Source organism: Rousettus aegyptiacus, unplaced genomic scaffold, assembly GCF_014176215.1.
Source record: "Rousettus aegyptiacus isolate mRouAeg1 unplaced genomic scaffold, mRouAeg1.p scaffold_m13_p_7, whole genome shotgun sequence".
NCBI classification, from domain to species: domain Eukaryota; kingdom Metazoa; phylum Chordata; class Mammalia; order Chiroptera; family Pteropodidae; genus Rousettus; species Rousettus aegyptiacus.
Genome location: NW_023416310.1, coordinates 46,179,944 through 46,206,479, shown reverse-complemented (window position 1 = coordinate 46,206,479; position 26,536 = coordinate 46,179,944). Strand labels below are relative to the sequence as shown.

Genomic DNA, 26,536 nt, shown 5'->3' with positions numbered 1-26,536 from the left:
TTGAAGACATGAAGAGATGTTCATCATTTGACATTATATGGAAAGTGGAATACCTCTGGACTGAAGTTTGGTAAAGTATATCTGTGCGCAGAAAATAAAGAGGAAAGAAAATACAACGAAACAGTAACTATGCTGTCCCTGGGTAGTAGATCTGGGTGTTTTTTATTTTTATTCTTCCCTGTACTTTATAATTTTCTATTTAAAAAAATCATAGATTGGTAGGATGTCTATTTGGGGGGAGGTTATGGGGGAGGGGCAAGAGATATATGGACACTATACTTTTCACTCAGTTTTGCTATGAACATAAAACTGCTTTAAGAAATTTTTTTAAATCATAGATTACTTTTATAATTAGAAAAAAACAATAATTTTTACCTTGTGGACAAAAAAAGAGGGTCATATACTAAACCTGACAAACTCAGGGGGGGCCAGCATGGCTGACTCTGCAAACTCAAGAGACCAAAAGTAACCACATAGGATTGTCTGCCATAAAAATCCCTAACTGTCGTGGTGGACAGTCACATCCTAGGCCTGTAGCTTCCGTGACAATATTTTCCTTAAGTGGGCCCATCTATCATCTTTGTGCATCTGAGATAACAAACCCTTGGAATCAGAGTAATCTTTTCCAAACCCCTCAGGGCACAGCCTCCTGCACCAGAGCACAGAACCCCTCTCTGTTATCCTGTTACCCGAATATCATCTCTATGTGCTGTAGATGTTAATTATCAACTATCCTGTACCTACCAATGTAAAAGAAGTGTGTGTCTCTCCATTTTACTTTTTATCCAATCCCAGAGGTTTGTTCTGCTTTGCTTTTTCCCACCTTCTTAATCGACCACCACTGGATTTCAGGTAACCCTCCTTACACCTGCTCTGTTGTTCTAATGTATAAAATAAGCTGTAAAACTGCCATTTTCTTGAGCATTTTCTTAATTTCTTGAGATTTCACTTCCTGGCAATTGTCATCAGTTTGGTTCAAACAAACTCCAAAAATTCTTTACAGGTTTAGACATTTCTTACGTCAACAACCTTAATCTTAGAGTTCTCAGAACAAGAACGTGCTTCAAAGATTAGAGACTCTAAACATAATTAAGATCACGTTTGTTACAGAATGACTTAGGCTCAAGCCTATTCCTTTTAAAACTGCTTCTCTGGGAAAAAAGAGTTTTCTATCTTGTGACTCAATTTCCAGAAAGGGGACCATATTTTATTTTATTTGGATAGTAGGGGAAGTTAATATATGCCTGTGCCCTTTCTTTCCAGTTAATAAATGCTTGAAGATTCTAAAATGAGAAAATCATTACGAATTATATTAAAACACCATTCTCCATTGCTGGTTGCCATTACTTTATGTGGCCTGTTAAAGCCATTCTACGAGCTGAATTGTACAGTCAGTTCTCCATTCTCTATAAGGGACTGTTTCCTTCTGCACTGTCTGAGACAAAGGAGCAAGGCAGGCTCCCCACTCTCTCCACTGCCCCCCACCCCACCGCTCACTCCACTTCTTGAGCTCGCTCCCAACCCAGAGTCAGGCACAGAGTGCCATTGTCACGCTGGCCCAAGACAGCCAGCTTAGGAGGATGCTGCCTAAACTCAAACACACAGCCTTCCCAGATGTCAGGACAAATGCAAATTAAAAATAAGAAGCTTAACGCCTGTGCTGGAAATAAAGGAAGAGATTTCATCAGAACATTTACCTTTAAAACTTATAACTGTAAATACTTTCTCTGTCTCTTTGACATGGATCTTTTTAGAAACTAAATAAGCCTTTCGTCAGGTTTATGACCCAGAAGTGTTTTTCTCAAGGTTCTCCTTGTGTCTGTGGGAAAGGAGAGGCTAACTTCAGTACACACTTTGCTCCAAGTTGTAAAACTACCTCGTCTCATAAAAATTCAAGCTTGTTTCTTACTTTTTCCTCTGGATAAAAGTCAATCCACTAAAACAGACATCACCCCAATTACCAAGTAAACTCAGGATGAACTACGTATGACCATGGGGGCTGTCAAGTCCTCTTACGTGAGGACTACTTTTTATCTTGAGAACATGTATGGAGTGAGTTATATCTCCTCGGCTTCATAAAAAGATTTCTTTTTGTCTTTACGATCTCTCTGCGGATTGCCTGTGAAGCACACCACATTCTGGTTTAATGTTTATTCGATAATAGAAGTGTTCTCTTTCTCTACTACCTTTGTGGAGAGGATTTCTAGGCTGGAAGAAGATTTTGTTTTGTTTTGTTTGTTAATTAGATTTCACCAACACAAACCAAGACATACAGGCTCTCTGGAGTGCCAACTCTGGCACGTTATCTACAGAGCCTCCACTAACATGGATAAGGGAGAAGTGACTGACTTCGTAGAAAATAAACAATTACCCGGAACTCCCCGATGAGAGCATCAGTCCTGAGGGAACGGGAATCTACAACCTGGAGGGAAAAAAAAAAATAAAACTCTCATTCACAAGCAAATGTTTGCCCAGACCGGATCCAACCCGATAGCTCTTCCTTCCCCTACTCCATTCCAGAGATTGTTCTAAGCCGTATTTAATCCTCACGAGAACCCTATCGGTAGGTGCTATTATTATCTTCATTTTACAGATAAAGAAACAGAGGCGAAGAGAAATTACAGAATTATAAACCCCTAAATGACAGAGGCAGAACAAGAACCCAGACAGTTTGGCTCCAGAGTCCATACGTTTAACCACTTAACTATATTGCTTTTTGGAGGAAAGAGGGAAAAAGAAGAGCAGAATCCCAGAGAAAGAAAATGTTGTCCAGAAGCAGGCACATGGACAAACAAAATAAGATGAAAATTAAAGTACCCACCACAACAATGACTTCAGGACCCTGACTCAAGGCACCTATGGGTGCTGAGCGGCAGGGTCTCCTGACTCAGCCGCTGCCTCCGTCTGAGCTGTGGAAGGCACGTCTGTAGCCAGCAGAACTGTGGGGTGAGCTGCTCTGTATCACTCATGCCCCGAGCCTGAAGGCTTCTGTCGCACACCGCTCACACACTGACAGGCATGTGCATGTGGTGTATACCCAGCCCACAGAGAAGGCTTAGATAGCTGAGACGTACCGTGATAAAGATGGGCTCATCAAACAGCTCCGCTGGAGAGTCAAACATGTTGAAGAAAAGAGTCTGTTGGTTCAAGGCAAAAGGGAAATGAGTGAGTGACTGCTAACCCTCAGGCCAGGGAGAGTGTCAGCCACCACCCAAGGCCTCCGGATCTGGCCCACACAGACAGTGTGGAGTGAGCTCAGCCCAGCACTGAGCCTTGGGGACCTGACAGATTCTGGGACATTCCTCCCCTGAGCCCACAGAGGCTGTCATCTCAGGAACGGGGTGGGAGGCTGGCCCTACAGAATGATGGGAATGTTGAGTAGTGGGAGCCCATGCAGGCATAAGAGCTAGGACCCTCTCTCCAGTTCCTCAGATAGCCACTCAAGACCTGGTACATTTCTCAAACCAAAGTTAGCACAACATGTAACAACCGAGTGAACGGCCAGGGTCTGCTGCGTGCTCCTATTTCAGAAGGCCCACCCAGGTCCTGGTCCTGGTCCTGATACCCAGTGTCTCCCACCTCGTTGAAGAGTGGGCTGTTTCCTTTGTGGATCCGCGTCCGCTTGGTCTGCCCGGCAGCAGTGACCTTGACCACAGGCTTGATGTTTACTCCCGGCAGCTGGCGCCCCTCAATCACCTGGACCCTGATCTGAAAGCCAGGAGGGCACATGAGCAGAAGGAAGGGAGAAGTGAGCCATCCTCCACTCCAGCCACCACCCCAAGAGACCATTCTCACTGCTGGCTTCTTGGGAACCGTATTAAAAAGATTTAGAAGAGCATTTTAGAAACAATCGTACTTTCCCCCGCCAATGTCCCTTACACCTATACAATCTCACTGTTCCACAGAAGAGCCGCCAGGCTATCCCCAGGTAAGCTACCAGCATTAAATCCCAGGGCTGGGCCAAGGATCCGGCCCCCTGTTCACTTCACTCAGCCACTGGCATCTCGGGCCCTTTAACGCCAACATTTTTAAGTGGCTTGAACATTCTTCACTGACAATTCCTTCAGAGGTCAAACTTAAATAGTGCAGTGATCCTTCTTTATCCTTTATAAAATTCAATGCTGTCTACACCATGCTACCCTGAACACACCTGATCCTGTCTGATCTTGGAAGCTAAGTAGGCTCAGACCTGGTTAGGACCTTGGATGGGAGACCACCTAGAAAGACCAGGTACTGTAGGCGTAAAAAAAAAAAAAAAAAAAAAATGCAATGCTGTCTTACATTCTGAGAAACAAATTAAGAGTCTTCTCCACTCAACTACAAATGAAGGTTTCAAGAATATCTGCACTTCCAAATTTAGACAAAATATTTTAAAATATGAAATTTTGAAATATGAAAACAGTTTTTGTAGAAAAATAATATTTACTGGTTCTAACTTCTAAACAGTAGTTATTTATCTATTGGCCAACTCTTTTTTTAGAAATAGCATATTACAGAAGAATATATTATTAATTACAATGGGAAAGTGATTAAGTGACTTATCCAAATGTTCTACAATAAACATATTTTGATTTTTCAAGGATAAAAAAGGCAATAATAATAATAAAATATGTTAGCATTTTGTCTTTTAGGGAAACATAGTGGTTATAGCTAGGACTTTGGCTTAAATTACCATGACTTAGAACTAAAACATATTTTTATAATTTATTGCACTTAATAAAGATTCAAGTTTCCCATTTTTAACTTTAAAAGTATTTCTGAAGAGTTAAATATCACTAAATGCAACTATATCAAAAGGAAAATTTTTGTACCAAAGAAAAAGAAAAAGCAAAGGACCAAAATTAAAAGGCAAATAAAATGAGCTTTTAGATAAAAATATATCAAAGTGTTAATATTAGTTTTATTCTCTGAAGAGACTGAACAAATTCAAATTTCACATGACTGTCAGAAAAATCCATGGCAATAAGGAAGGGCATAGACATAGAGAGAAAAAAAGCTAGACAGAGCTTCTTAGATTAGGGGATCTTGTTAAAAGGCAGATTCTGATTCAGCAGGTCTGGGGTTCTGCATTTCTAACAAGCTTCCAGGTGATGCTCACATGGCTGGTCCAAGGACCACACCTTGACTAGCAGCAAGTAGCTAGCTAGAGAAACTCTGTGGCTGGGAAACAGATAACAGATGTAAAGCTAAGCTGAATCTCTTCAGTGCCCCCTCATTTTTCAGGAGCAAAACCTGAGGCTGGGCAGAGGCTTGTTCTGAGGCTCCAAAATGTGAACTGCCCATTCGGCATCTGTGCAGGGCCCAGGGAAACCAGACTCCCACCTAGGAGAGGCTTGAGCGTCTTCCCTGAGGCTGGACAGACAGGCAGGCACTTGGCACTATGGCACTAGCAGCTGCTGACCCACACAAGAAGGAGTCGGCCGTCACCTGGAAGTCCTGAGGCTTGTCCGACAGCAGCTTTCTGGGCGTGGGTGTGCTTCTCTTCCTTTTACTGCCGGGGTGGTACGGAGGAGGATGGGAAGGTGGCTTCTTCGGGGTGGTGGGAGCCCCCGGGCCTGGGACACCACTCTGGTCCAAGAATGGCTCTGCCTCATCTCCCGTGAGCCCTTGCTCCTCGGCGTCCTCCTCTCCTCCGGTGTCTGGGAGAAGAAGGTGCTAGTGAGATCTGGGTCTCTCGGGCCCTGCCCTTGGGAACCAGCCCAGCCCATGCAGTATCCAAAGGGCAGGAGCATCAAGACCCACCACCCACCTCCCTGCCCGTCTCCTTCCCTCATCGATGAGATAGGGTGGATGAGGAAGAAAAAAGAGAAGCTTCCAACAGCTGAAACTGGGGGCAGTCAGTCCAGTTAGTCGACAGGAAAGAAACAATGGCCCCAGCCCTCCCCACCATGGCCTGCAGGGGCAGCCCCTCTGGCCACCTCGTCCCACTCTTGTGAGCTGACGATGGCGGAGATGAGATGGTTACGGGTGGCAGGATTAAGATCGGGACAGCCCTGGCTGTGTCTCACCCACGGGGGCCAGCCACTTCTTTCCAGAGTGTCTCGTGTCCACGGTGCTGTCACTGAGCAGGGACCAAGTCTCGGCCCGGCTCTGTCCCCCACCTGGCACGCGGGCAGGGCACAGCCCCAGGAGGGGAGGAGGCAGCTGGGTGAGGAAAGCCAGCTCGCGCACCCCCTCTCAATTCTGCTCTCCTCGCCCAACCCAGCCTGACACAAAGCTCAGGAACAGTTGCCATGTCTGTCAGGAACTGTCTCAACACCTTCCAGGCAAGACTGGGAATCCATCACTTCTAGGAGCCTCCCTGAGTGGCACAAACCTAACTCTGTCAGATCCACCTCAAAAGTTGTCAAAGAATATTCGGGATCCTCCACGCTCCCTGCCCTGTGTCACCAGAAGCACCCCTTCTCCCCACCTCAACCTATATTCCAGTCCAGAGCGATCTCCCTATCTCCAAGCTCAGACAGTGCCGACCCCCAACAAGATAGACCTTGCTCTGCCTCCCTCACCAAGAGTCCCACAGAGGGCTATGCTCCAGAACAGGCCTAGAACATACTAACACAGAGGCTGCTCTGATTTAATACTGTGTTTGCCTCTAGGTCACTTCACCATGAGACAATTACAGGCTCTTTCCCAGGGCAAGTCTTTGCCCGGCCCATCTGTGTGGTTTCCTGCCTACCCCGGTGGGCTTCCACACCCAGCCCTGCACTGGTAAGCCAACCGCTCTGGACTTGGTCCTCACTTGAGAAGCCTTGCACAGGCAAGTGAAGGGGCCTGAAGCAACCTTGGGACTTAGCTGACTGTCTGCTCCTTTTACGAATGATAAACTGCAGGCCCAGAGAGGGAGAGTGGTCAGCCCGAAGTCACACAGCTACTTGAGGTCAAAGGCAAGCCTGGAACTCATGTACCCTGACTTCAACTTAGAGATCTTTCAAGGAAAATCCAGCTCTTTTGTCACTTTTCATCACCAAAGGCCTACTGGGTACCAGGGCAGGGAAGCTTTGGTCTCTGGGAAGTGTGTGAGGCCTCAGGTATCCCCTGGGACGGACCCCATCCCAAACCCATCTAAAGCACCCACTCATCCAGAGCTGCAGAGCACCTAGCTCAGCACAGCCCTCTCCCTAGATAGCGAGAGCTGGGAGAGCATCCTCATATGGACCCTAGGAGCACCTAGGGGAGCACATCTCCTGTCCTTTTTCCTGCACGGTGGAAGGCAGACATCAGGATGCCCATCCACTGGTGTCCTCTCTTCTCCCCCAACCTTGGAGAGGCAGCAGAGGCTGCTGAAGCCTCACCGCGGCCCCCACCCCCAGGTCCTGGAGCCTCTGCTGGGCTTCCTCCCCTGGGCCCTGCCAGGGTGAGATGGGCTCCTCACCAGCTACCATATCCAGGTCAGGCAGAGTCGGGGAGGGTTCCAGAGGAGTGGTGGGTGGGAATAAGGGCACAGCTCCAGGAAGCGGTGTGTAGGACACTTGCAGAACCAGCGAGGCCTAGAACAGATGGGGAATGAGAAGGCAGCAGGTTAATGCATTGGCCTTGGACCACCGCCCTCCAGCATCCTTCCATCTATCCACCATGAAAGGTGGCTCCAGTCACAAAGCCACCCAAGGGGCCCATCAGCATAGTCAGGTGATAAAGACCACAGACTCTAAAGTCAGTTTCCACCACTCAGGAGATGTGCAACCTTGGGTAAGACCTATAACCTCTCTATGCCTCAGTTTCCTCATCTACAAAACAGGAGTAGTGAGAGCAATAGTACCTTCCTCACAGGGCCTAAGTTGATAGAGCACATCGTAAGCTTCCATAAATGAATCAGCGACCCAGCCTCTCCTGTCAGATTTTTCAACTCTCAGCTTAGGCCCATCTTCAGGAAAAAGCCCCTTTGGTCTCTTGGCTGCTCAGCTGAGGGCTCTCGCCTATGTCTCCACAGACACCTCAGCCTTGCTCTGCTCAGGCCAAACTCTGAGAGGGTCTCAGGGCACTGCTCGTTTTTCTGAGCCCTCTCTCCTCCCAGAAGCACCCTCATCCGTGCCTAACCCCCAGCTGCTCCAGCTGTGACTGCCGAGAGGAGAGCAACTGGCTGCCTGGTGCCCCCGCCCCACCCGACCCCACCACGAGACCTGCACTGTTCAAAGGGCCCCCTGAACCTGCAAAAACAGTACAGCCGCAGCAGGCTCTCCAGCCTTGCAGCTCTCAGGCCAGTGGGGGCCGGGCCGAGCATTCCCTGGAACTCCAGGTCCAGCAGGCCCACTGGGGCAGCCTTTTTATCAAAGTAATAGATCCTCTAGTTAAGAAAGTTTGGAAAGTTCGAAAACTTCAAAGAAAAAAAAAAGGCAAAAAAGAAAGAAACGAATCGCCATAATTCCACCACTATTCACATTTTGATATAATCCTCTCCAATCTTTTTTAACCAACAATATACAGCTCTGCTATATATAAAATGCTTTTCTTTTACTTAACATTAGACAATAAGCATTTCCCCAGGTTTTCCAAACCTTTTATAAATATAATTGTTAATGATGCATAATAACCTCTGAGTGGCTTTAGTATAATTCACTAGGCATCCGTCTCTACTGACTTATATTAGGGATGTCCAGAAACTTCTGGAATGAATCCTTATTCTGAGACAGAAGGTGCTCAAGGACTAGATGTATCCAGCTCTGGGGGTTGAACCCTCCAGAATGGGGCCTGGGTAGGGTCAGCCAAGTCAAGGGAGGGCAGAACTGATGAGAGTGTTGGGCTCAGAACACTGATGAAAAATCTTGAAGCCAGCTCCACATCACAGGAGACCCGGAAAGAGGCCAGGAGGCCAGGAAACGCAAAGAGACACTTCTAAGTTCCAGGTCCGGGGCTTTGCCCTAACCGCCGCTGCAGGTCCCTAAATTACCACCAGGTGTCGCCACTTGCGCAGCCAGTACTCCCTGCACCTGGAACCCAAGCTCCTGCAATCCCAAAAAAGAAAAAGAACTGCCTCTGGGGCCCGCCCCAGATGCCCAGACTAGCCCGCGGCCACGCCTGACTGCTGGAGCCTCCGACGCAGGTCTGACATGGACCTGGGCATCTGTATTTTTCTCCAGTTCAACAAAAGGCAATTTGGGCTCTTCGGAGAACTAATTGCAAGATTAGGCCAAGATAGAAGATGACCCTGGAAAATTTTTATGGCAGAAAGCAAGACAATACAAAAAGAATGATAGAAACGTTGTCAAACGTCACAGAAACCTGCTTTCAGGGGCTGCCACTGACCGAACTGGGAAAATTTACACATGAAAATAAATAATGACTGCAACAGATTAAACCATTAAATAAAAGAGGAATATATGAATCCATATGGGAATAAATAAATAAATCAGAAGGAAGCTTTTCCTTATGGTCAAATGCCAACTGATTAATGCAGAATAAAATAACTGATTTAGAATATCACCATGTAACCAATCATCAAAACAATAATTAATCCAATCAAGAAGCAAAGATGACATAATTAGGAAATGAACAAAGAATTTTAAAATAGACTTTTTTTTGGAGTGCTGAAAATGTTCTAAAATTAGATAGTGGTGATGGTTGTATAATTCCGTGAATATAGTAAAAACATTGAGTTGTACACTTTAAAAGATAAATGTGATTATATCTCAATAAAGCTCAATAAATCTCCAAAAATAATGCAACAATAGATGCTAAAACTGCTGGGTAAAAGTTGGATGACAAACAGGGCCTTCATACAAAGTCCCTCTCCCTCAAATTCTTACTTATTAGAAAAGGGAATGAATTGTGGATTAGTGGAGAAATCCAAAAATTCTACATTAAATGATCAAGCTTAATAATTCGGTAATGAAACAAATCACAATCAAATCACCACAGGCTACAACGAGAACAAGGTAGCTCCCCTGTGCAATATTCCTGCCAAAGATGTCCAGCCTAAATCTAATCACTGGGAAACATCAGACAGTCCCCAACTGAGGTCCGGTCTCCACCATAATGGTCCTGTATTTCCAAAATCAAAGTCACAAGGTCATAAAAGTCAAAGGAAGACGAGAAATTCTCCCAGCAGGAAGCCAACTAAAGAGACAGAACAACTAACACAACATGTGATCTTTAATTCCATCCTTTTGTTCTAAAGAACACTGTTGAAACTGTTGCAACTTGAATGAGGGTCTGTGGGTTAGACGACAGTGCTGTCCCCGCATTCATTTTCTGTGTCGAAGGTTATGTTGTAGTTCTGTAAGAGAAAGTCCTTAAATAGAGAAAATACACACTAAATTCAGGGAGGTGGGCCAGACGGCTGGTGACTTAGTCTCAAATCGTTCAGTACAAAATATTCTTTATTCTGCTCTTAGATCTTTTCTCTGAATCTTATTTTAAAATAAAAGGCTTAGAAAGTCTGAGAAATCTGCTTCTGCTCTAACCATAGGAATCTCGCTCAGTAGAGAAACATAAGGTGCCCCCGCCCACTCAAGTCCAGCCACATAGTTTGCAAGCCCACTGCAAAATGAAAAGTCGGGCCCCTTGTTAAAAATTCAGTAATAATTTCAAGATGATGACAGCAGAGAACTAAACCAGGCATGGGTCCCGAGTGCCTACAGGACCGGCCTGTGTGGAGTGTTTGCTTGGCTCAGCCTGTGTTGGGCCTGCATCTGAAGGACCCGGGGTGTGGGGCCCCAACTGACACAGCTGGCCTGACCCATTTATTCATTCATTTGCTTATTCATTCCCCCCATAAATATGTACTCAGAGCCTGCACAGAGCCAAGCACATCAAAATACTGGGTTATTTTCACGAACAAAGCAAAGGCTTCAGCCTTTAGAACTGACATTATGGCAGAGGAGACAAACAATAAATAATAAAAGAAATAAATCATAAGTTATATAGCATGTTAGAAAGAAAAGGTAAATGGGGGCAAGTGGAATGAGGGGAGCAGGAGGGTGTCCAGGTAGCAGTGTTAAATCAAGTGGTCTCGGGGGACCCCAGTAAGGTGAAGACGGTTGAGCCAAAACTTAAAGGGGACACAACTTGGTTGTCCTTCAGCCCAGGTTCTTCTAACACTTGGTAGCTGAAGTCCCCTGACCCTGGGACCAGATTGCCTTGAAGAACACCTCTTCCTATTTCTCAGGGCTCACCCTGTTTACCCACCTTCCCCCACCCACCCCCTCATGCCACCTGCAGGCTCCTGGCACACCACCTCTGGGCAGAGGTGGCGCCTCGGGAGTGTAACTCTTCCACATCATGGCCTGAATATCAGCACAATAGCACAACGGCTCCGGAGCAGCCCTCTGGTTGGAGCAGAAAGGAGCAATGACCCCAGAATCCCGAGACCACTAGGCAGCTCTCCCTGGGATCTCCAGAGCATCCTGTTTCCTCCACACTGATAATTCTGCACCAACCTCCTGAAACTGGCAACATGCTGGTGACTGCAGGCACCTGAACGCGACTTCCATCCCCAGACAGCTCCACCTTTTATATGCTCATCAATTTGCCACAGGAACATCCCGGACAGCTTCAAAGGATCTAGAACCCAGGATCTAAAACAGGTCTCGCCACTAGGGGGCAGACTCCTCAGACCACTGCTTCAGGGCCAGGAGTAGTTAATGCTGGAGGCTTCCAGCTCTGCTAAGGATCTAAAGGAAAGGGGGCATGTCTGAGGCCCCCACTCACGATCAGGACATCTCACCCTCACCATGACATCATGCTTCACCCCTCTCCCCTTTTCCAGAGCTTAGACTTTCTTCCTGTGGGATGTATGTGAGCTCTATACTCTTCCAGACCATATACCCTTGGCCTACAGCCCCCAGCAGGACCCACTTTAAGTCCCTCCACACCAAAGTACTCGATATAAGAGCCCTATTCCTCAGGTCTCCAGTCCCATCACTGCCATGCAGACATCCTACCACAAGACCATTATCAGTCAGTCATGTGTCCACCAAAATATGCTGGCCTGGACCATGTAACCTCAGTCACCCACGTCTGCAATCTTTGGGTCGCAGCCAATATCGCAGAATTCTAGAGGGTCCTGTCTGGCCCCCAGGCCAGCGGGGGGTGGGGGGCTAAGAAATCAAAGGCAAAGACAGGGGACAACTCATCAGATCCTCCTACAGGTTATGCAGTCAGGCTATGGAGTCCTTCACCCACCCTGTCATGCTTAGCCTCATTGCTCGCCTGCTTCCTAAGCTACAATTCTCTAACACTGAGCTCAGCAGGACCCAACAGAGACCTCTCCCGATACGCGCTTCCCGAGCAGACAGGAAAGCCCCATATGTGCCTAGGTTTTAGATGCCTTTCCCTCAGACAACGTCCAGAAGCTAGCGGAGGGTACGATGCAGGCCCGAGGCGAGATAGTATGGGGGGCAGAGGGGCTGGCAGCATCTTCAAACCTCTTGAAGGAAACTGAGGCTTTACCAGAGTACTTTGTCTGGCTCGCTCCTGCTCCTGCTCCTGTCCCCATGGGCTGGAGGCTCCCCCAGGACAGGGGCAGTGTTTTCCCCTTCAGTCTGGAAGCTGACTGAAGGTAGATTTGGCGTCTTCTTGTGGCACGCAGGCCAGCATGCCATATCTGAAGGGACTTGGGTGAGAACGCCGAGTAACGTGCAAATGGAGTCCACACCCAGCCTGCCGCAGGCCCTTCCTCCTCTCAGGATTTCCAGGGTTTTCTAAGGATCCCACTGGCCCTATGTCCACTCTCATCACTCCATCAGCAGGTTCCTTTGGCTCTCTGAGGCAATCTGAGCCCTCACCAGTTGGGGACACCTGTTATGCTCTGCCCATTGGGTCCAACCCAGGAATCAGCCTTAGTAAAAAGGCCAGTGGGAATCTGTAGCTGCTGACAAGGCTCTCTGTCCCTTCTGTCACATCCCCAGTTCTCTGTGCCTCCCACTGCAGCACAGCCAGCCCCAGGTCCCACGTGGGAAGCCCCAGCTCAGAGGGCCTTGGAACCTGCCTAGGGCTGTACCGTGATTTAGTGCTATCACAGGGATTAAAGATGGACCCAGACCCTCTCCACAGACTACAGCTGCCTCCTGGGCAGCAGGGAGGGAAGCCCAATCTGTGCTCCACCGGGGGCTAAACCAAGTGGGGTCCAGCCCTCCTCCCCCATCCATCATTTTCTGGCTTTCACACTCCCTTTGTGGTTTGTGAAGCACTGGCAAGCTGTGCAGACAGCCAAGGGACCCAGACCAGGGAAGAGAAAGCAGCAGGTTTCTAGCTGGTGAGCAGAAGTACAGACAAACCGTGGGAACCAAGAGCAAGGGGAGGAGAGGTGAGGCTTCCAGGGTATGTCACCAGACTGGCTCAGTCCCATCAACAAGGACCAAGTAAGTGTGAAAAGCTGGATTCCCTGTGAGTTTGGAGCGGAGCAAGTGCAGAACTTGCAGAAACCACCAGTGTCCCAGATGCATACAGGGCTAGAGTGGAGAGACATTGGAGCAGCTCAGCCAGGAAGCAAGCGACCCTGGTTGGAGGCATGGTGAGCCGGGTACACAGCAAAGTAGGAGCCCCATCCCCGAGATGCAATGGGGAAGCACCACCCAGATCCCCTGACTCAAAATATCTCTCACCAGCTACCTTGGTGCGTAGATTTCTCCATTAGTGCTCTGCACCTTTAGAGTTAACTACAGCCCTCTGAAAGGAGAGTTCCAGAATTCGCTGGAGTCCTTCTTGACTATACGGATGTGATACTGTGATTTATATATGAAATATATATTTGGTCTTAGTCCCTATTTCTGGCACTGAGCTGCAGAGCCCCTTGGATCTTCCTAAGTGATAAGAGCGGTAAAGTTTCTTTTATTATGTTAATGTGGATGGGGTTGCCAGTGGAGCCAACCAGTGGATTAGAGGGTTGGAATTTTCAGCCCCACCCTCTACACCTCAACCCCAACCTCCAGGGAGAAAAGAGGGGCTGGAGATTGAGTTCAATTACCAAAGACAAATGATTTAAGCAATCTTGACTATGTAATGAAGGCTCTATAAAAACCTAAAAGGACAGGGCTTGGAGCACTTCCGGGTCGGTGCACACATGTGGAGATGGGGAGAGTGGCAACCTGGAGGAGGCGTGGAAGCTCACGTCCCTGGCCCCATAGCCCGCTCCTTGTCTCTCTTTCATCTGGCTGTTCCAGGGTTATGTCTTTTTATAATAAACCAGAAATCTAGTAACTTAAATGTTTCTCTGGGATCTGTGAGCCCTTCTAGCAAATTGAACCCAAGGAAACTCCGATCTATAGCCAGTTGGTCAGAAGTACAGGTGACAGCCTGGACTTGTAATTGGCACCTGAAGGAGGGGCCAGTCTTGTGGGACTGAGCCCTTAACCTGTGGGACCTGATGCTGTCTCCAGGTAAATAGTGTCAGAGTTGAGTTGAATTGTAGGACACCTGGCTGGTATCAGAGAATCGCTTAGTGGTGTGGACGGAAAAACCCAGACACCTACCTTGGAAATTGGAACTATAAACAATTAGGAGCATTATTAGGAGAGTGGAGAGTTCAAAGAGAAGACAAAAGGGGGTTCCGGAGCTGATGGAGACAGGCTCAGTGAACACTGCACTGAACCGGAATGTTCTACCAGGGAGCACTGTCTGAGAAGGACATGAGTTCTCCTAGGAAGCATCCCAGCCTTCACTGTCTTAAGTTGCCTCAGAAGAAAGTGCCAGCATCAGGAGGACAGTGAACCACTCCAATCAAGTCCCTTCCACTTCTGAGAGTTTAGGAGATGCACCCTCTGATTCGTGTCCCCCAATGGACATCGATTCACTGTGTGACTTCAGTCAGTCACACTCTTCAGGTCTCAGTACCCAGTAGTGATTCTATTCAGAACTCTGCTCAGACTGGCCACTTCTTGACTCACCAAGCCAGCCAAGGGCCCCCAACCACCTCCACCCCCTGCCACACACACACGCACTCCATGGAACAAGACAGCCTCATCTGTCTGAAAGATCTCAGCCGAGAATCACACTGGGAGGAAGTAGTTCCAAATCGCAAGTTCCCCCAGTGCATCCTGGGAGGCTGAGCCAGAGGGAGGTCAGGAATTCCACTGACCAGGAAGAAAGAACCCTGCAGGATATATTTAGCTCACTAAAAATAACAGGAGGCCAGAGATGAGGGCTGGGAATTGTCTGGGAGGATTGGGAGAGCACTGGGAAGGCTGGGCGGGGGAGGGGGGGGAGGCAAGAAAAACAATGGAGGAAAGGAAGCGAGTGGCAGGTCTCAGTGGCAGGGCAGAGGGGCGTCTGTCTCCTTTGTGATCTGTGACCCAGATGACTCAGATATTCTGGAACTGGTAAACGGGCCGGGGTGTGGGGGGAGAGCTGACAGGGAGATTGGGGAAACCATAACCAAGGCTGTGGAAAGCTTAGGAAGACATGGGTTTCTAGTAAAATCATCCCCAGGAAGGGACCCAGGAGTAGGCCAAGCTGGTCTGAGGCCAGGCTCATCTGAACCCTGCAGGTGGGGCGGGGCTCCCTCCTGTCCCCTACCCATCTCTTTTTACCCAGAGCCCCTCCCAGGCCCCCTGAGCTCTGGCCAGGGAGGACTAAGCCTGGTAGGTTGGAGCTGGAGTAGGACACAGCTCTAGGGTCAGACAGGCAAGGCCTTGAACCAGAAACTGCCCTGATACAGAGGCCTGATGAGCACTTACCCCTGTAAGCTGCTTCTTGGCGTCCAGCAGGGGCGCATTAAAGCTGGCAGACAGACTAGGGGTGGCGAGGATCTCCCGGAGTGGGATCTTGGCTTCTCCCAGGAACCTGAGAGGAAAAAAGTAGAATGTAGATAACTATCCTCATATGCCAGCTCGTCTCCTGCCATCACCCTCACCACCACCAGCACCACCACACAAACACCACACAGAAAAGCTGATCTGCCTAGCTGATCTGCAAGGTGCCCCCTGCAGCCCTGTCCCCAGTCACCCCAATCACCATCTCTGGAGAGCCAAGCCCCTCTCCCCTGCATAAGAGCTTCGAGAGACACCTTTCCTTCCTCCAGGGTCAACTTTGACCCCTTTCCGCTCCGCCTCAGAGGCCCAGCCCTGCCACCCCACCCTGCCTCGGTGCCCCACTTAAGGTCTGCTTTGGCCACTGGACCTGAGCAATCCACCAGATGGCCATCTCCTGAAAGCAGGGGCAGTTCCTTCACTGTCACATCTGCATTGCTCCAAGACCTCAGCAGTTCATCTAACCCACATCTACACAGGCCATCTGTACTGGTTTCCCAGGCTCAGCCAGCAATAATTATAAATGAAAGGGAAAAACGAAACAAAACAGAACTTCTATCTTCGAGAAGAGTAAGAAAAGAAAGTTGGAGCAAGGGAACATGCCACGATCCCAAGAGAGGCCCAGAACTGCCACACCACATACACCTGAGCTCATATCTCTGATGGAGAGAAGGGGACTCCATAAATGGATAGGCTCTTAAGAAAGAGTTGGTCACCATGTGATGATCAGTGGAGGGACTCTTCCAAGAGTGCCAAGGAAGGTGGTTATGCTCCCTGAACCATGAAATGCAAACTGCATTCTGCAGTGGCAGAAGAAAATCAGGGCAGCAAGTAGCCTGTGTCAATCACAATTGTAGCCTGGTACCTGCATCAGACTTCTGCATGCTTCCTGCACGTTATCGTCAGGGCATGAACACCCATAGGTGTCCTTTCATCATTTGCTTTTTAATGTTTTTCTCTAATGCATAAACAGCCCACCTTTTATCTGAGACCTTCTTTCCTCTGGTCTATGTAATAATGGATTTGAATATGAGTTTTTATGACCTCATGCAATAAAACTTCAATCTTCACCTAATTAGCTGGTTTTTAAAAATGGCCCCTTACTCCTCACACCCATTAGGATGGTAAAAAAAAAGAAAAAGAAGAAGAAGAGGAGGAGGAGGAGAAGAGAAGAAGAGAAGAAGAAGAGAAGAAGAAGAAGAAGGAAGAAGAAGAAGAAGAAAGAAAGAAGAAGAGAAGAAGAAGAAGAAAGAAGAAGAAGAAAGAGAAGAAGAAGAAGAAGAAGAGGAGAGAGAGAGAGAGAGAGAGAGAGAGAGAGAGAAGAGAGAGAGAGAAGAAAGAAAGAAAGAAAGAAAGAAAGAAAGAAAGAAAGAAAGAAAGAAAAGAAAGAAAGAAAGAAAGAAAGAAATAAGAAAAGAAAGAAAGAAAAGAAAGAAAGAAAGAAGAAAGAAAGAAAGAAAGAAAAGAAGAAGAAGAAGAAGGAGGAGGAGGAGGAAGGGGGAGGGGAGGGGGAGGGGAGACGGAGAGGGAGAGGGAAAAGAAGAAAAAGGAGAGAAAAGAAAAAAGGAAATAACAGATGTTGGCAAGGATACGGAGAAACTGGAAACCTGTGCACTGCTGTTGGGAATGAAAAAACGTGCAAGTGCTGTGGAAAAGAGTAGCGGGTCCTCAAAACATCAAAATTAGAACAATCATATGCTCTAGCAACTCCACTTCTGGATATTTACCCCAAAAAGTTGAAATCAGGAACTCAAATAGATATTTGTACACCGATGTTCATAGCACATTATTCACAATAGCCAAAAGGTGAATGCAATCCAAGTGTCTATCAACAGATAAATGGATAAGTAAAATGTAGTATATACATACAATGGAATATTATTCAGACTTAAATAGAAGAGAAATTTCAACACCTGCTACAACATGGAAAAACCTTGAATATATTATGCTAAGAGAAATAATGCAGATGCGAAGGACAAATACTGTGTGATTCCACTTAGGAGGTACCTAGAATAAGCAAGTTTATAAAGACAGATAGTAGAACAGTTGTTATCTAAGGCCAAGTGGGAAGGGGGAAGAGGAGTTATCATTAAATATGTACAGAGTTTCAGTCTGGGGTGACAAGAGTTCTGGTGGTGGATGGTGTTGGTCGCACAACAACGCAAATGTGCTTGATGCCATTTTACTGTATACTTAAAACAGTGTGAACGAAAAAGTTGCTGTGTAATAAACCTGACAAACTGAGGGACATGGCAGGCCTGACAAGCTCAGTGACCAAAAGTACCACACAGGCTGGTCTGATCATAAATTCATAACTGGGCAAGTCATAGCAAGTAGTCACATCCAAGGCCTATAGTTTCTTTAGCAAAGGTCATTCTTGACCTTAAATGAGTCCTGTCAATTGTTCTCACATCTAAGATAACATACCTGTCAAACGTCAGAGTAATTTTCTAGACCTCTCAAATACACAGCCCCAGGCACCAGAGCAGGAAACGCAGAATCCCTCACTCTTACCTTGTTTCCCCCATATCAGCTCCATGTGCTGTAAATGTTAACTATTAACCATCCTGTACCCATCGATGTAAAAGAAGTATGTGTTTCTCCACTTTGCCTTTTCTCTTATCTTAGAGATTTCCACACTTTGCTTTCTCCCGCCTCCTTAACCTACCGCTCATGGGTTTCATTTACCACCCTTTCTTTTCTCCTTTGACTCTAACGTAAAAACTAAGCTGCGAAACCGCCGTTCTCCACATCATTTTCTCAATTCGTGGAGATTTTGCTTGTCGTGCCTTCAAAATTTGGCTCAAATAAAGTCTCATGAAACTTTTTTGTAGGCATGGATGTTCTTTAATCAACAAAAGATAAATTGGTAAGTTTTGTTATGTATATTTTACCATGATAAATGAATAAACTAGCCACTAATGTAAGCTTCTGGACATCAAAATCCCTCAATATCCATCACTCTTGGAACAGCAGACTCTTGGTTACCTCTTGCGGGTTTTCTTGCTAGCAGGGCAATAAACATGATATGTTTCCAAGACCAATTTTTCCAACATTTCTGTAAAGAAAAGACTAAAGGGAGAGATGTTCACTAACACTTATTCTGAAGTTCTAAGGGCCCTCGTGATGCTAGTAGAGTTACATTTTCTAGAATTTGGACTGGTTTGTTTTATATGCCTTCGCAGCACAGAGCAAATTTGTACCACAGCTCACTGAACTGGGGCTCCTGGAGTGTCCTGGGGCCAGTAAGGAGAGGGCAACTGTCACCAGGCTGTTGCCTGAAGTGTCCTCAGGGCTTGGGCATTACCAAAAAGACTAATGGGTGTTGGTGACCCATGTATCCATGCAACTGCAACACTGGTGATCAGAGTCGCTTTGCCCTTTGTGGGAAAACCGAGGCAGCAGAATGGAGGAACTTGCTAAGCAATTTCCTCTTGGCAGAGCCTGCCCTGGAACTCAGGTCCCCAGATCCCCTGAGGTGTTAGCCTGGGGAAGTCGGAGGCAGGCCAGGCAGAGCAGCAGAGGGGAAGGGAGTGACAGGCCTGGTCCTACACCCTCAGGCTAGAGCACCAGTGGGCCGGAGGGCAAGAGCAAAGCCAGGCCCCATCTGCCTCCCTTTCCTGCACCAGCCCGCCCAGCCCCCCTTCCCCCAGGAGAATTACGGGAAGTAGGGTGGGGAACAATGGGAGGAAATGCAGGAGGAAGCCCCAGCCCCAGCGCTGCCAGCCCAGGCACCTCAGCCAGGAGGGACCGCTTGTTATTTCCTCCCTTAACTGTCTTTCTGGGCCATGAAATGCCCCCACCTGCCGCCCCTGCCACAGGCCCTGCAGCCAGTCCCTCTGAGGAGTTGGTCAGCTTCACAAACTCCCACTCCCCTGAAGGAAGGGCTGTGGCAAGCTGCCTGTCCCAAAGCCTAAGGAGCGAGCTGCCCTGGGTTGGACAGCATAGAAATGTTCTGGGGGGAGGCGCTCCCTGGTTGGTGGCAGGGGTCTGAGGTTTGATCACGGAGAACCCGGATGGCCACTCTTCATTCATTTTGCAGAAGATGGAGGAGCCATGGCTTCATTCTGAGGGTCTCACTCCTGGAAGGACCCAGACCCTTGAGGAGTCCCACCCAATCCAGAGATCAAGACTGAGACACACACCCTAGGGCTCAGGGGCCGTCTGCATCGGGGACATCCCATTCTCAGTAGGCACCGACCAGTGGTGAAGCGCAGCAGACAAGTTTCAGTAGGTCCGATGAGGCAGGGTGGGGGCTGGGGTCCTGCACAGGCAGCCTCATAGCCAGCTCTGGGTGTGTGTAGAGCCTGGCGGGTCAGGAAGAAGCCCGGCAGGGGCCTTGGCCCCACCCTCTGCAGCCCACTCACAGAAAAATGCCGCTGTGTTCCCAGCCTCCCCAGACCCACTCATCCCGCTGGAATGTGGGGGCAAGAGAAGCGTAGGGGCTGAAAGAGCTGCTGCCATCCCGAAGACAGACAGAGAGGTCGGGAACGGCCGTGAGGGAGGGAGGGAGCCGGCAAAGTGGTTTCCACATTGACAGGGCACACGTTTTCCCGCCATGGAAAAAGAAGGGCTATCGTCCTAGCGGAGACGAGCACTATGGGGTAGAGTCTCCACATCCGCTTAAGTGTGAGGGTGTGAATCAAGGTGGCCAAATATATTTTAATGAAGCACAAAGAAATCTAAACAATTTTATTTTAAAACGTTGGGCATTTTACATCATTGTGTATAAGAACAAAACACGGGAGGCAACCCAAATATCCACCACGGAAGAGGGGTAACTGAAGCACATGCCATGCAGGGGAATACTATGCATACACCTACAAAAACAATGGGAAGTACGTCACAGACTTTCACATGGCAAATCTTCAAGATACATTGCTAAGTTAAAAAAAAATAAAGTGCAAAAGAGTATATAGAATATGCTACCTATACTTAGACTTTAGACTTTCTAATGGTGGCTGCTAAAGGCAGAGGGGAGGGAAGACTGGGGCGTTACTGTTTCATGGGTCTAGAGTTTCAGTTTTACAGATGAAAAGAGTTATGGGGATGGGTGGTGGTGAAGGGTGCACGGCAATGAGAATGTATTTAATACCACCGAACTAGAAGCTTAAAGTAGTTTCGACGGTCATTGTTATGTATATTTTACCACAATACAAATAAAAATTATTTTTAAAAAATGTGCTACCTGTTGCGTAAAAAAGAGGGAAGTCAGAATCCATTTTGGTGATTAAGCAATAATATAAGAATCCTGGAATGATGGATAAGAACCCAAGAACAGTGGTTTCCCTATGGGAGAAGGGTGGGAACCGGGCAGATGAGAGACACAGATGACAGGGAGAATTTCCACTGCCATTTTTTTCCTTATAGTTTCTATTTTTGTAATAGAGAATTAAATGTTTTGCCAACACAAAAAAATTAAATTTAAAAACTCTTAAAATTTTATAATTTTCATCCAAGAAATACTTAACTAACATAGCCAACAAAACACAGCCCTCGCCCTCATGGAACTTACTTCTAACGACAGCTTCCCTCCTACAGACAGAGTGTGTACTGGATACAGAGCCGAGCGCTTTACACACACTAGCTCGTCTAAACTGACGCCAGCCCCGTGGGGTAGGTACTGTTACAAATGAGGAAATTGGACTTGGAAAGGCATTTGACTTACCTGATTTTTCACATAGATAACAAGGCAGAGCCTGATTCCAAAGGCTTCACCTTGTACCCCATGCTGGACTTGCTACGATACCTCGGAACCCCTGGAGTGTAACACGATCGATTGAAACAAAAAGGAAGGAAGCCCAGACTATACTTTTGATCTGGTTCAACTTTTTAAAAAATAAAATTCAAAAAAATCATTAATCATTATTTTCCATATTTTGATGTTTGACATTAGGGGCCTTGCTGACCCTCCAGAGGGACCGCCCCTCCCAGGGCTAGCCAATTCCTAGAAATAGTAAAGGACTCACCTGTAAGCACCTTTCATATGCAAACCAGCCCATCCAGAGCCCACTCCCCCACCACCTCCTCTGTGGACTCCCACTCCCCAGGGCTCTATCTCCTGCCCTGATCACTTCAAGGCCAGGTACTGCACAACTGCAGACAGCCCCTACACGCCAGAGCCCACTGAAATTATTCGGAGTAGCCAATCCTGAGCCTGCCTACCCCACCTTGCCCATTCCGTCCCACGGAAACCACGAAACAGGCTCTTGCCCTTGCCCTGCCCTCGCGCCTCTGCTTCCTCACTGACCCTGGTGCTTCCCCATGTGGGCCTGCATCCTGCGGCAGGTCCTCACCTCTTAGGAACTGTGAGCAACAAACCATTTTTTTTTTTCAAAGACAATCATCTCCTAATCTGTTGGCCTCAACATACCTGAATAATAATAAAACCTACATTTTAAGTCACATGGCTACTAATTCTTTGCCGGAGAGACCAGAGGTAAATGGTCATTTTCTTTAAAGCTCAGCGAGTGTACTTCCTAGATGGGCTAAATTCTCACTGAAGAGGAGGTTGGGAGGTCTAGTCTACACTATGCACTGAAGTTTTCTGGGGTGGCCTTGAATGTTAGGCCCTTAGGAGAGGGAGAAGAGAAGGGTCCAGTGTCGGGTAGAGCTCTGGCAACATGGCAACTGGCTGAGACGTTGGGAGAAACCAGCCAAGAGAGGCAACCCCAACCCTGGCTATGGTGGGGATGGCTGGGGGACCCTAAGAGAGCAGCTCCTCCACTGAAAATGGTCTCCACGCCAGGGCTTCCCAAGGCCTTCCCCTACTCCATGGTGCTAGGAGCTGAAGAACAAAGGCGTACAGCCACCCAAAGAGAACAGCCCCAGGATCTGGGAGCCATGGGAGGGAGCCGGGAGTGGATGCGGCTCACACTGACACTGATGCAGAAATGGATGGAAGACAAATCTCCCTCCCCCGAGCACCTGAAGAAAGGCGACACGCACCTCCTACTCTGTTGGGCTCATGGGACACCTCAGGTGGCAGCCTCGAGGGTGTCACACACACAACCATGCTGGATCGTGTCAGGCCACTCCCAGAATTTTTGAATGGTAGGTACCTTTCAACCTGTAGCAACACTTTAGGAATATCCTTCCTCTCAACTATCTTCAAAAAATAGGTATTTATTATTGAGTGATTCAGAATAAGAGCTCTCAAGTCACCCCAACTGAGTTGAAAACCCACCTCTGCCATTTGACACTGTGTGGCTGGGCACACATTATATAACCTTTCTGAGCCTATTTCCTCTTTTGTAAAAGTCATCTATTCATTTGACAAATATGTAGTGAGCACCTACCATCAGTCAGGCACTGTTGTAGGTGCTGGGGATACTGGTTGAACAAAATAAACAACCACCACTGCACTGTTGGCACTCCAAGAGAATAGTGTGGGGTTCTCGTAAAATCGGAGTTGACACATCCAACAGTCCTAGGTGCCTGGACCAGAGACAGGGCTTGGTCCATGTGAGCTCCCTTCCTCCTGACCCCACTGATCAACTTCTATCTGCATGACCCTATCCCACCAGTCACTGTGAGGACCACATTAGATTATGACTTGAAAGGTTGTCATATGGAAGAGGTTAATTTTTGGTCATTCCTGATGGTAGAATAGAAATGAGATACTCAACATCTCAGGGAGAAAGACTATGGCTCAACAGAAAGGAGAACTTTCTGACGGAAGAATCCAGGACAAGAATGGGATTCTGCCTGACTCGAGCACTGTCCTTCAAGGATGGAGGAGGTGAGTCTCCTAGCCTGATGACCCACAGGTCATCATTCTGGCCGAACGGGGAGGCTCCAGTGAAAGCCTGGGTGACCAGTACATAGTGCTGCCACAGGGTAGGATCAATACGTGACAGCAGTGGGGTTAAACACGTGTCACCACTAGAGCCTCCCACAGGGAAGGCTTACACAGCCCAGACTGGTAAATGTGAAGAAAGTGCTGGCAATGGGAAACGGGTTCCAAGCAGCATGGTAAAGACTGAATCAGGCAAGAATCATCTGTGGATGCTAACCCCAGGAGCACAGTTTGATGAGAAGCGGGATATTCACGGTTCCTTAAAGTGTCTCTAAGACTTCAAGGGGAGGGAAGAACAGGAAATAGTGAAAAATAAGACAACACCTTAACAGGTAATGGAACGAACATCACCAATGAGCGACGTCATATGCCTCCAGATCCTGAGATAGATACAACACACCTAAGAAGTATCCTGGCCAGGAATTAGTAAATGAAACTAATCATGAGAAAAACATCCGACACACTACAAATGAAGAACGTTCTGTTTCTTAAAATCGGGGTACTGTATTATTCAAAAATGTAAAATTGTTGTAATAGACAAAGGCTACAGAAATATTCAAGATTAAAGGAAACACAATGACTACATTTAATGTGGGAGTCTAGGCTACATTCTGTATTGGGAATTGGGAGAAAAGGCAGGGAAAATTGCTATAAAAGACATTATTTGGCTAAGTGATACAAACAGTAAATTAAAAGTATAGCAACAGTGTTAAATTTACTGAAGTTGATAACTGTACTGTGATTATATAAAAGAATATCTCCATTCTTAAGGAATATATACTAAAGTATTTGGAGATACGAGGCCATGAATATAACTCACCTTCCAAAGGGAGAGAAAAAAAAGAGGAAGAAGGAGGAAGAGGAGAGCGGAGAGAGAGAATACATAGAGCAAATTGATAGAATGTTAACAAATGACTCTGATAAACTGTATATGAATGCTCTTTGTTCTATTTTTGCAACTTTTCTATAATTTCTAAGTTATTTCCCCAGAAAAAGCTCCAGAAGAGTTTCCATGTATCAGTTTCTCATTCTTTATCTTTTAAACTAAGAAAAGGACATACCAACTAAAAATACATAGACACATTCATCACTGACCCAGCTGCACCTTCCTTTCCTTAGATGCAATGTGTTAGGCGTGACAGGAAAGTCAGCGAGCCCGTGTCCTAACCGGACACACACGCGCACGTACTTGGATGCGCGCACACACGCGCATGCCCAGGAGAGGCTTAAGGACCCAGATGAGGAGACACCTTGAGCCCTCCAGACCTTGGTGCTGCATGTGGGCCATGTGGGGTAGGAAATGAGGGGCAGCCAGACATTCCCATCCCCTGAGCCCACCTGCCCTCTGGCTGCATTCTGGCCAATATCTGATTTCCCCAGGGTCTGCTCAAGAGTAACTCTAAATAGTTACCCACTTCAATCCAGAGAAAAAACAAAAGAAAAACTATTCTGAAACCTGGGGATGTCCTGGATAGAATCCAGGACAAAATATAAAAATTCCTGGGAAATAAGGATATGGTCAGCGCTTCTGAGCATGCTGAGAACAATGAGATGGTGAACTGTAAATATTCTTGCCCAAAAAAGCCTCCCAAGGATTCCAGAAAGGGCGGGGGGGGGGGGGGGCGGGGAGCCTACCAACCGACATGCTGAAACCCAGAGGCCAAACTTAGGCCTATTTTCCCCAGCTTTTAGTAACAGCAAACTGCCTCGCTGCCTTTTTAAATGTCTAAGCGTACACACATCTGGATGAGTGTCCATTCCTGTGTGCAATGACACTGTGACAGAGGAACTGACAAATGACAAGCAGAGAGAAAATACCCTCCACACATAAAACAGACTGAGGGTTAAATATACAAACTACTATGAATTACTAGGAAAAAAATGAGCAACTCGAAATTTAAGGACAGGTAACTGGCAGAAGAAATATAAATAGGCAGGAAGCACATGAAAAATGCTCAATTTGACAAGTAGTCAAGGACATGAATTATAAGATAGCATTATTTTTTCCTATGGCACTAGCAAAAATAAAATATTGACGGGCACTGTTTAACACTGTTGGTAGACATAAATTAGGAAAACATTTGGAAAGTAATCTGGTAGAATCTATGAAAATGTCCTATGCTCCTACCCTTTGACTCAGTAATCCTGCTTCTAAGGACCTATCCCAAAGAAAAAATCATATAAAGACATAGAAACATTTGGATAAAGATGTCCACTGGATAATCATTTGAGAACAAGAAAGTGGAAAGAAAGTACATAAGAGCCAGTAAGGGTCCTACAGTGGGATAAAGTATGGTGCTCCCACATCATGGAATAACACACAAGCATTTGAAATGGGCCAGTCAGCACACACTGACCTGGGGAAGGGTCCACGGCGAAGTGACGGAAGGCGAAGTGTTTGTAGAGCATAGTTCCCTTTTCGTGTAAGTAAATGTATACACATGTATACATGTATGTAAATAGTTGCTTGCATGTGCTAAGGAAAAGTCAAGAGGGATGTGTACTGAACTGTCCACTGGGAAGAAGGAAGGAGTGAATGGGAAGGGTGGAAGAACTTGTACTTTTGCCTTTGTAACTTTTTAAGAATGGAGCTTAATTCTGCTTATAAAAAATGCCTATAATTTTTATACTTTTGTGGGAGTTTTTTAAATAAAAGACTGCGTGCGTATGTATGCGACATGTTGGTGCACACCTGGGTACAGCCATGTGTCCACGTGGGGCATGCCTGTAGTGTAATGTTCACATGTAGGTGTGGTGTATGCATGTGCATCTATATGGATCCTGCTACTACCAAGAGCCCCCACATACTAAACACCTTCAATGTACCAAGCACTGAGTAGCATTTGACACCCATGCATTATCTCATTTAAACTTCACACCTTGCAATGTAGGTACTGTTATTGCCACTGTCCTGATGAGAAAACAGAGGTCCAGAGAAGTCCAAGTCACTACTGAGTGCAGTCCCTGAGAGAAAGTTTTGACCTTGATTCTCATGCCACCACCCCTGCCCTGTTCAGTTCTCATGGACAGCCTGGGAAACTGAGGTCACTTGCTCCTG

The 26,536-nt window shown here is 47.0% G+C and overlaps 1 protein-coding gene across 26 annotated transcripts in view; it reads right to left on the bottom strand.

The window, feature by feature from the left end:
* The window catches only part of DYSF (dysferlin), a 197,936-nt gene that overhangs the window by 145,955 nt on the left and 25,445 nt on the right, over window positions 1-26,536 (bottom strand). For 15 of the 26 annotated variants that reach the window (XM_016130568.2, XM_016130569.2, XM_036224020.1 and 12 more), the window contains 7 exons: window positions 15,609-15,714; window positions 7,373-7,487; window positions 6,009-6,101; window positions 5,428-5,639; window positions 3,580-3,708; window positions 3,075-3,137; window positions 2,372-2,422 (listed from right to left, as the gene is read on the bottom strand). In XM_016130568.2, coding sequence (XP_015986054.2) covers window positions 2,372-2,422; window positions 3,075-3,137; window positions 3,580-3,708; window positions 5,428-5,639; window positions 6,009-6,101; window positions 7,373-7,487; window positions 15,609-15,714 — 769 coding nt within the window. The remainder of the gene's footprint in view (window positions 1-2,371; window positions 2,423-3,074; window positions 3,138-3,579; window positions 3,709-5,427; window positions 5,640-6,008; window positions 6,102-7,372; window positions 7,488-15,608; window positions 15,715-26,536) is intronic. The other 11 variants (XM_016130577.2, XM_016130581.2, XM_016130582.2 and 8 more) reach the window with 1 other exon arrangement.